General features: G+C 40.6%; 1 protein-coding gene across 11 annotated transcripts in view; it reads left to right on the forward strand.

Annotated features, from left to right (window-relative positions):
* LOC126366184 (MAP kinase-activating death domain protein) overlaps nucleotides 1–11,615 on the forward strand; it is a 41,124-nt gene extending 29,509 nt beyond the window's left edge. For 8 of the 11 annotated variants that reach the window (XM_050009158.1, XM_050009164.1, XM_050009165.1 and 5 more), the window contains 4 exons: nucleotides 8,830–8,997; nucleotides 9,255–9,464; nucleotides 9,709–9,809; nucleotides 10,009–11,615. In XM_050009158.1, coding sequence (XP_049865115.1) covers nucleotides 8,830–8,997; nucleotides 9,255–9,464; nucleotides 9,709–9,809; nucleotides 10,009–10,195 — 666 coding nt within the window. In that variant the 3' untranslated portion in view covers nucleotides 10,196–11,615. Of the gene's footprint in view, nucleotides 1–8,759; nucleotides 8,998–9,254; nucleotides 9,465–9,708; nucleotides 9,810–10,008 lie in introns of those variants that run through there. The other 3 variants (XM_050009160.1, XM_050009159.1, XM_050009167.1) reach the window with 3 other exon arrangements.
* The last annotated feature ends 45 nt before the right edge of the window (nucleotides 11,616–11,660 follow it).

Below are 11,660 nucleotides of genomic sequence, written 5' to 3' on the forward strand. Positions count from 1 at the left end.
TTATTGCACATTTTTATCTACGTTATAACTTAGTTTTCTTGTTAACATGCTACATAGTTGATAGCACCATAAGAAACAAAATTAAGACAAATCGATACCAGAACCCCTGTTCGGTGTAATACACCAAACACGCGTCTAACGCAAACACGTTATGTGTCGTCAGCACATTGCCGACGCATCGCGGTAATTTATATTTTATAATTAGTGCATTTTTCGGTATCGGCGCGACCGGGTGCATTCGAAACATATTAACATTCAACATTTATTCTACTTTAGTAAACATTAATTATCTCCAGAACTGTCTTTTAATAATCAACACTCACTGACAATCCTCACTACTGAGCTAACCGAACATTGGTCCTTCGAGCCGTTACAAGGACCCCGCGAATCGTACACGTGTCTGTGAGTGTGCCGCGTGTAACTTGTGGGGTGAACTGAACTAGTGAACACTAACATTTAACATTACTGGAGTGAAAGAGTGCTGCGTGTGACTTGTGCACATGAACGTTAACATTGCTGGAGTGAAACATAGAGGATTGCGGTAACTTAAGGAGAGGTTTGGTGAAACATTGGCTGAGAGAAGATATTCAAGTAAGATCTTTCCTTATTAAACTAACATTTCAAGATGGAGCAAGGCGGAAACCTGTACGAGAGGCAACTGGAGATTAAACAGAAGATTGAATCGCTTTATACTAACTTTAAAAAAGATGGGGCAGAGCGGAAGTCTAAAGTAGATTATTTTAAAAAGCGTTCTGAAACATTAGTCCAACTATGGACGGAATTTGAGTCGAATCATGAACAATTATGTAAGTCAGAAAGCAGGACACATCCTTATTTCGTGACTATATGTCATGAAAAAGCGCGTGATACATTTTTGGAACTAACAACTTTACTGAACGAGGGTTATAAGAAGTTAGCGAAGCCGTGCGACGCGTCTGTTGACTTTGCCGGCACGTCTGGGGGTCGGAACATCCCCCACACGGAGGACGAGCTGCCGCCGCCGTCCATAGAGCAACCGCCGCCGTCCGACGAACACAGCGAGGAAAACACAACCTTTTTCTCGCCCAAGAAACAAGATGCAGGCTCGCGGAGTAAACTTGATGAGATGTACCGCAAACAACAAGCAAATATGAGAGCTTTTACACGCACTGTATCTAACATTAATGTGGATTTACTAACAGAAAAGTGGGAATTAAATGATGCTCTGAAAACACTTGAATCTCGTTGGTCAGTTATAGATTCTTTACATTGGGAGATTGAAAGTGAGGCATATCAATCGGATATTATGTATGAAACAATATTTAACAGAGATGAGAAGATATTTAACAGTTTGAAGAAAGAAATTAACAAGAAGATATGGTCGGTCGCTCACAGAGACAAATCAACTCCAACCTTAGAAATACCAGTATTTCATGGAAATTACAATTCATGGGTATCTTTCAAGGATTTATTTAATGAAGCTATTCACTACAACACTGCTTTATCTAACGCCCAGAAGATGCAGTTTTTAAAAGGCAAGGTGAAGGGAGAAGCTGAACGCCTCATTCAACATCTGCAGATAAGCTCTGATAACTATTTAGTATGTTGGGAGATATTGAACAATCGTTACAACAACAAAAAGATGATATTTACCTCTCACATGAATATTTTATTCGGTTTACCTAACATGCAACAACAATCAGCGGGACTAATCAAAAAGATGTATGACACAACTACGGAGTGCCTACATGCAATTAAGAATCTGGGCGTAGACATAAATACTTGGGACCCTATGCTGATTCATGTTTTGTCCCAAAAACTCGACTCTGAAACTCACAAAGATTATATTGAGTCGTTTAAAAACTCAAAAGAATTACCGATTTTACAAGAATTTTTAGATTTCATGGAAACTAAATTCACCACCTTAGAGTCATCTAGACGCAAACAAGATTCAGCACCCCAGAAACCCCATCCTCAACAACAACAACAGCAACAACATATGCCCGCGTTCAAAAAATCATTTCCTCAATTCAATAACCGAAACAATTTTCATCAACAAAACAATGGAACAAACCGAGGTTATGCACATCCAACAGTAGCGAAGTTACAACATATTTCCGGTATCAAATGTCCTCTTTGCAAGAATCCACATGGAATATATAATTGCAAATTTTTTTTACAAATGCCGATTGAAAAAAGATATCATACAATTAATAGACTTGCATTATGTATCAATTGCCTTTTTACGCATAACGGAAATGCATGCAATTCCACAAAAACATGCCATAAGTGTGGTGGTCAGCACAACACACTTATCCACGAGGCTTCTGTAAAATCCACATCAGCAAACGTGCCTTCGACTCCTATGTCAATGGCTAACATGGCAACAACTTCTAAGAGCGACGTAAATGGAGTAAACAAGTCAGAGTTATCACGGAATAATGATACGGAAATTTTATTAGCCACGGCCTTGATTAACGTGAAGAAAGCAGATGGAACATTACACACACTGAGAGCTCTAATTGACCAGGGTTCCCAAATTTCTATCATAACAGAGCAAGCGGCCCAAATACTTAACATTAAAAGAGAAAACTGCAAGGGAGTAATATATGGAGTTGGACAGAGAGAGAACAATTGTAAAGGAAAACTTAACATTACTTGCAGCTCCATTTACCACAACTTTACCTTCAAGGCTGAGGTAATCATTATGAACAATTTGATAAAAAGCCTACCAAACAAATCTTTCGCTAAACCAGACTGGTCTATCATACAAAATCTTAATTTAGCTGACCCTCAATTCTACATTAGTCGCCCGGTAGATATACTACTCGGGGCAGACATATACTCTAACATCATTTTGACTGGTATAATTAAGACTGAAGACGCGTCACAGCCGATGGCGCAACAGACTCAACTTGGCTGGCTTTTATGCGGAAATGCGAGAACTTACCATTGTAACGTAGTGATCAACAATTTGGACGATATAAAACATTTTTGGGAAGTGGAAGATATTGAAGAACAAGGAGAATTATCACAGGAAGAACTAAGTTGCATTAAACATTACCAAGAAAACGTGAAACGAAACATAGACGGAAGATACCAGGTGCGACTTCCCATGAAGCCTAATTTTGAGGAAGAATTAGGAGAATCGAAAACAAAGGCTATAGCTCAATTTAGAAACATAGAAAGGAAATTTCAACGGCAAGAAAACTTAGTTAAAGCCTATAAAACATTTATGAGAGAGTACAGTGACCTGCAACATATGACACCAGTAAACAGTAATTCGAAGAACGAGTGTTATTTGCCACACCACGGAGTGGAGCGGGTCGAATCAACCACAACAAAATACAGGGTTGTATTTAATGCGTCCGCCAAAACGTCCACAGGATGCTCATTAAATGACCTGATGTACACTGGACCGAACTTACAACAGGATTTGCAGTCGCTTTTGATAAAGTGGAGACAATACAAGTATGCCTTTACTGCCGACATCGAAAAAATGTACCGACAGATACTGGTAAACGAAGAGGACCAGCCACTGCAACGAATAATATGGAGAGAGAGTCCAGAACAACCCTTACAAATATTTCAACTTAAAACAGTAACATATGGCACAAAAGCCGCACCGTTTTTGGCCATGATGACTTTACGTAAACTAGCGACAGATGAAAGGCACAACTTCCCTAACGCAGCGAAAGTAGTAGAGGAGTCATTTTACATGGATGACTTAGTACATGGGTGTTATACTATTAAACAAGCGACTGAACTAATTGACGAATTAATCAAACTTATGAAGTCGGGAGGATTTAACTTGCGGAAGTGGTCGTCAAATAATGAACAGGTATTAGAAAATATAAACATTGAAGAAAACAGAGAAGAAACAGTTTTTAAATTCAAAACAGAGAGCGTGTCAAAAACACTTGGTTTGTGCTGGAACCCAACCAACGATATATTCTTATTCAAATGTAACATATCCAAATTATCGCCTAAACCAACAAAAAGAAACCTTTTATCTGAAATATCTAAACTTTTCGACCCCTTAGGTTGGTTGTCACCCATCAGCACAAAACTAAAAATTATATTCCAGAAAGTCTGGAAAGAAAACACTCATTGGGACGAGCGGGTGTCAGATGACATCTATGACGCGTGGTCTAAAGTACAAGCAGACATTGACAGAATAAACGACTACAAAGTGCCTAGATGGATATCATCGAATGAGAATGACGTCATCGAACTACATGGGTTCTGTGACGCTTCTATCGAGGCATATGCTTGTGTGGTATACGCGAGAGTGAAAAACACTAACAACGTAATATTGATCGCCGGAAAATCAAAACTTGTACCACACAAGAAAACACTAACATTACCGAGATTGGAGCTGAGCGGTGCTTATTTATTATCGAAGCTCATGAATAAAGTAAAACAATCACTAAACAAACATTTAATCGAAACATTTGGATGGACGGATTCTAGGATCGTTCTCGGTTGGTTGCAAGGTGAACCTAATCGCTGGAAGCCTTTCGTTGCCAACCGAGTAAAACAAATACAAGAAGTGATGCCTGAGAACGAGTGGAGGTATGTAAAATCATCAGAGAATCCGGCGGATGCTGCAAGCCGAGGCCTGACAGCATCTCAATTAGTCGAACATTCACTATGGTGGCAAGGTCCGGAGTGGTTGCCCACATTTACACCTGAAAATGAAAATCAAACATTTAACACTACAGAAGAGAAGAAAAAGTCATACTCGATAAATGCAGTTCAAGAAAAAGCAGATGATAACATAATCGACCGTTTACTAGAAAAACATAACACGTTCAGGAAAGTGCAACGTATCATTTGCTGGATTTTGCGTGCACTGACCCGTAAACAAAACAAATTACCTACGACATATATTACATTACAAGAATTGCAGAAAGCTAAGTCAGTGATTATAAAACATGTGCAGTTGAATGAATTTAGAACGGAAATAAACTACTTACGTAAACATGAAAAGGTTGAATCGAAGAGCAGTCTTTTACATTTAAATCCATTTATTGACGGAGAAGACATCTTGCGAGTTGGAGGTCGCTTGAGAGAAGCAAACATTTCGGCGGAAATGAGGCACCCAAAAATCATACCGAAGGAGTCTCGTTTGACCACACTACTAATTGACTGGGCACATAAAGACACTTTTCATGGAGGAGCTACGGTGACGATGGCCAAGCTGAGGCAAGAGTATTGGATTCCAGGAGGGAACAACGTGGTGAAGAAACAATTGAGGCAGTGTGTGACGTGCCGTAGAAATGAAGGAAAGAGGCAGCAACAACTGATGGGAGATTTGCCTGCAGCTAGAGTCAACGAAGCGACGCCATTCTACCACACTGGAGTGGACTATACCGGGTTTGTTGACATCAAGGCCAACAAGGGACGCGGAATGAAAACACTAAAGGGCTACATTGCTATTTTCATATGTATGGTGACCAAAGCCGTGCATTTGGAATTAGTGACGGAGCTTACAAGTTCAGCGTTTCTTGCTGCGCTACGACGTATGTCTGCAAGAAGAGGAGCCCCGCGTCACTTATACAGTGACAACGGAACAAACTTCGTTGGCGCTAACAGGATACTGCAAGAAGAGTGGCAGCAACTTCGTAACATCTTCAAAGACAGTTTTCTTAACGAAGTAACAGAGATGCAAATAGAGTGGCGTTTTAACGCCCCATCCTGGCCTAGTGCTGGAGGTCTGTGGGAGCGTGCCGTACGGAGCCTGAAACACCACTTGAAGAGAGTTATAGGAGAACAGAAGCTTACATTCGAGGAGTACGCCACCATGTTATGCCAGCTCGAAGCTTGTCTCAACTCACGACCATTGTGTTCGCTAACCGAGAATATAGACGACATAGAGTTCCTCACACCAGCTAGTTTTCTGACAGGAAGGTCAGGTGTCACCGTCATTGAAACAGAAGAAGACGGAAGATCGCGGTGGGCCCTAACTCAGAAAATATTCAGCGATACCTGGAAGAAATGGAAAATAGAATACTTGAGCCAGTTAACAGCAAGGCGAAAATGGCAAACGCCACAACATAACATTACAATCGGAGATGTAGTCGTGATTCATGAAGAAAACTTACCACCAGGGAAATGGGCGTTGGGCAGAGTTGTGGAAACTCATCCGGGGTGCGACGGATACACTAGAGTGGTGACATTAAAAACAAAAAACGGAGTGATGAAGAGGCCAGTAGTGAAACTGGCTGTATTACCATTAGAAAAATCTAAACAAGAAAAAGAAACGACATGTGAGGAAGATAACAGTGATGATAAGGAAAGTAAGAAAGCTGGAACAAAAGGAGGAAGTTACCTAACAACATTCTGGATGACTTTATTGTTTTTGATGATGATTGTGGCTACTGGAAACTGCATTGACGTGATTTCATTAAACAAAACACAAGGATTTTATTTTGATAAATTGGGAAAAATGCAGATAATTAGAGATGAGTGGAGATTAGTTGCATACTATAATATGAATCCGTACTGGGAAGGCACATCCGCATACGTAAAATATAACGAACAACTCGAAAGTATATGCCTACAAATTAAAAACTTAGGGCATTGTAATATTATAATGTTACAATTACGTCATTCGTACAATGAACTTCAACATTATAATAAAATCCTATTAAAACATCAACTGAAACAGGAGACACGTAAACGACGCGGCCTAATAAACGGAATCGGAAACATCGCGAACACATTATTTGGCGTATTGGATGACAGATTCGCAGAGCAATACCAAAGGGACATTGAACTAGTTAAACATAATGAAAAACATCTGGTAAACTTGTGGAAAAACCAAACATCAATTGTTGAGGCCGAGTATAACTTACTGAAAAGAACCGAGGAGGCTATCCAGAAACAGCATAAACTTATTAATCAACAATTAATATCCCTAGAAAAAACTACAAACACTATGGCAAAAGTAATATCAACTGCTGAGAGCATGTCCCAATTCACGGTGGTCGCCATGGCAGCTAATAATCTATTAACACATTTGAGAAACATTCTAGAAGCCTTACTAGATACTATCACCAACGTTTATGACGGCAAAATGAACATTCACGTTATCGAACCCCAACAACTGCAACTAGAACTGAACACTATATCCAGACAGCTAGTAGGAGACCTGACACTCCCAATAGAAAACATTCAGAGAGGATTAGAAAGTATATACCACCTACTGAAAATTAAGGCACGAATAACTGACGACTACATGATAGTCGAGATTCGGATCCCACTTATAACAAGAGATAATTATGACATATTCAACATCATACCTGTACCGCGCCGCGCAGGTGAAAATATGATATCTATAAAGCCGATAGAAAACCACTTAGCTATCAACTTACAAAAAGATGCGTTTATACCAATACCAGAGAAAGACTTACAACAATGCATTTCGCGTGACGTAACTACCTACATGTGTTACCTAAAGGTACCTATATTTAAAATGACAACCGATAACGATTTGTGTATCAAAGATGAGATAAATCAATGCAAAACAAACATAGAGACTTGTCAGAGCAAATGGATAAGTTTATCAAAAACAAATCAATATTTTTATTTCTGTTGTAATCGGTGTCAGTTACGTACTATGTGCAAGGATCAGATTACAGCACATACTTTGAATGAATCTAACATAATTAGTGCGGAAGAAAACTGTATACTAAAATCAGATAACTTTACGGTACATTCTCATCAAGTCATGGAGAGTAAAACGGATGTAACATTCGATATACAAGTTCCAAAAATTGACCCCATAAACCACGTGATGAATATATCATTCAGAATTCAAGAAGAAAACTTTACATTATACAATGAAGACGAGTTGAAGAACATTGGCGAGAGAGTAAAGATGATGAAAGAAAGTCAGCCTATATCTGAAGAAGTTTCTGTGCACGACGTTCATCAATATGCTTCCATATACTCTCTGTGGGGATTTGGAATACTTGGAGTAATAATATTAGCATATCGAAGAGCGAAATGTTACTACAACGTGAGGAGAATATCAAGAAATTCATCTTCGTTGAGGGAGGTTGAGAGAGGTGCCGACGACGCAGCCGCGGGCGGCAGGCGCAGCGCACGCGCCGCGGCGCCGCCGCCGCAACCCGCCGTGCGTGTAGTGAATGAAGTAGTAGAAGTGCGCGAGTGTAAACAAAAACAAGAAGAAAGTGTCGAGTGTAGTGTATCTGATAAGGGGAACTCTCCAATTTTTAGAAAATTGTCTTTTAAATAATGTCTCATATTTTATTGTTTTTTGTATATTTTGTCAAACTTAACTGTTAACTTTAAATTGTAGTTCAAGTTATCGTTTGCCCCCGGCAATATGTTCGGTGTAATACACCAAACACGCGTCTAACGCAAACACGTTATGTGTCGTCAGCACATTGCCGACGCATCGCGGTAATTTATATTTTATAATTAGTGCATTTTTCGGTATCGGCGCGACCGGGTGCATTCGAAACATATTAACATTCAACATTTATTCTACTTTAGTAAACATTAATTATCTCCAGAACTGTCTTTTAATAATCAACACTCACTGACAATCCTCACTACTGAGCTAACCGAACAACCCCAGTTAGTAGTCATTATGTCAAAAAGGACACAATTCCTCAGTCGGAAGAAAAGAGCTGCACGCGTTTTATGTTTTTTTTTATTCACAGCATAGAATACTACAGTAATAAAAGTCTGTAATAACACACCATAGTCCTGATTTGGTAAAAAGATGTGGCTTCTTCGACTTCTAGGTATCTATATCATGAAACGAGGTAGTAGACCAAAGAGGCAGTCGTAACATTGCTTTAATAACAATGAAAGGTGGAGAGAAGATCCCCGGTGGGGCGCGCGGCGGAGGCGCGGGCGTCGTTCGCTAAGGGGGAGCCCGGCGCGGAGACGCGCGACACGGGGCAGGGGCGGCCCGGGCCGCCCGCGGCCGCCCCGCCCGGCCCGCCGCGGCCAGGCAGGGACTCGCCAGAGAGAACTCAGGTTAGATATCAGTGCTTCGTCGACATCTTAATATGATTTCTAATATTATCACAGGATATCGTTGTGGATTGGCTCGCGAGATATAGATTTGTATGTTTTTTTAAATGATTGTCTTAAGCAAGGTTTTCATTAACATACGAGTATTCTCGGACTGAGTGAGCTTCGATTGTTACTCAGACGCTACTCGTAACGTGTAAACATAAGATTCGAGCGCACTCGGTTCGAGAGTACTCGTATAGTGAAAACTCGGCTTTTAGCAGGAACCTATGGACAAGCCCCGGCGCGAGTCAGTGGACCGACCCGCGGGTAACCGCGCGGACACGCCGCCGCGCCGCCCGCCCCCGCCCGCGCCGCCGACGTCGGCGCCGCCCGGCCCTACGTCAGCGCCGCCCCGCCTCACACGAGCTCTCACACACGCGGCAGGCGCGCCGCCCGCCGTGCATCATGACCTACCCGCGGTAAACATTGTAATTGATTTTCTTCTTTCTCAATCATTTTTCATCATTAAATCTTTGACATAAATATGTATTATTCAACTTCTTGTAACTAACTACTAGTGCGCCGACCGACAATGTTACTATAAAATCTATAATTATCAATCTTGTTCTTCCACTGTTATTAACAATAATTATGTAAGCACTATGTAGCTGTATCTATGGCTACTACATACCCGTAGTACACTGTTTCTCATTAGTTCCTCAATATTCACAGCTTCCTCCACGCGTGGGCGTGGGCCTGGCGCGGCCGGCCGGCCCGCCGCCCGCCCTGCCGCCGCGGCAACACTCCGCCGCTGCTGACCTTACTGCATCCAAGTAAGTCTAATAATTTGCTTTCTAACCATTCTTTCATCCATGTATGTAGATAACGAGATAGTAGCTTTAAAACTGGCAACGAGATAAGAAAAGCGAAACTCATCCTGGGTCTTCGATTACTCAGAAATTCCTAATATGAATCACTAAGTTAGTCTTTGCACGTTTCACTTCCAGTAGTTAATTAAAATATAATTGTCAGGATGACGGCGAGCGGACTGCTAGGCGGCGACAGCGGCGGCAGCCCGGCGCGGCGGGGGGCGCAGCGCCAGGGCTCCATCAGCGCACCCTTCGCGCCCACCAACCCCTTCGCGACGCCCCGACACGCAGAGTTCGTCATCCCGCAGCGTAACAACGTGCGCCGCTCCTCCACCGCTGACCGATCTTAAATATACCACCACTACATTTGTGTTTCTAATTCCAGTCCAAAAGTCAAGTAGTTGGAGCGTTGTTCATTACCTACTTTGCAGATATTTATTTTGGGAAAGGCGGCAAAATAAATCGCTAAATATAGGCTCAATCGTGTCTGGACGATGTGTGGAAACCATCCTCGTAAACGATTGATACAACCTAGCTAGACCTACTGATTTCAGGCCGACGTTCGCATCTCTGACTCAGTCTTGAAATTATCTTATGGGCTTGTTTGAAATCACTCAATTTCAATGATGACAGCACATATCACTCTTCCTCTTTCTGCATTAGGGCCACAACTACCGTTGTCACAACGAAAGTAAATTTTCTTACCTCTAATGATATGGAATTACTACCTTTTGCGTTTCACGTAGATCCCAAACCGACCTTAAATTCAGTGTTAGGACATTTTTCACGTTAATTTTCGTCTAACATAACAAAATCTCACGACGTTACGTTACGTTAGTCGGACACATCCATTGCATGATGAACTAAGTATCTATGCTTCGCCGAGCTTTTTGTTAGACCAATGTGTTAGGTGATGAGTCATATCGCCGTCTTATAACGGTCGAACCAACTGATTGTGAAACTCACAGAATAGAAAAGGTCCATTTCTCGTCGAACTGATTAAATATAGGCCCAGTTGAGAGTCAGCGTAAAGTAGGTTGCTATTTTTGGACTAGAATTTTAAATAATTTGTTTAACCAGCTGCTTACGTTTCATTTACCAATAAAACATGGAAATTGTGAGCAAGCCTACGCATTGTTACTTGCCAAAACACACCTAAAAAATATGTAGGTAAGTACTTATTCTACCCATCACATAATTCAATGTGGTACTTAACCTAAGTAAATTACACGACTACAATCGCAGTATATTCCTTATAAATCAACCCGGCGGTCTTTATAAGTGAGATTGATACAATACTATATGCAAGTAATCACTCCATAATTTTCGCTAATGCATTACCTTTTACTGACTCTGTTATCTAATAAATACCACAACAACAGAATAGTATTTGTTTCACACCCGTCCGTGTCGTGAAATAGTAGATACCAAAATATTATTGTATAATATAGGAAATATTTCTGGACTAAAGTTGTCATCAACGATTATTCTGTAACAGAGTCGATAAAATATTTCATAAATTCATTATCAAATTAAATGTATAACTTGAAAGTGATGTTATCAATAATAAATAAAATATTAAATGGTAGGTACTAGACTAAGGCTTTTGCCCCTGCTGTTCCTAGCAAGTGTTGATACCTACGTGACATATTTTTCATAAGAAGCGTAATAATTGTAACAATAAAGTCACTCAATTTGTAGAGAAAGATATTATGTTATTGAAATATTTATATTGTTAATTATTTGTGCTAATAAATAAACTACATTCTGTGTCGTGGTATATTTATCCCTTTTGTTTTGTTTTTGTTAAGAGAA

Source organism: Pectinophora gossypiella, chromosome 4 (genome assembly GCF_024362695.1).
Source record: "Pectinophora gossypiella chromosome 4, ilPecGoss1.1, whole genome shotgun sequence".
Classification (NCBI taxonomy): Eukaryota; Metazoa; Arthropoda; class Insecta; order Lepidoptera; family Gelechiidae; genus Pectinophora; species Pectinophora gossypiella.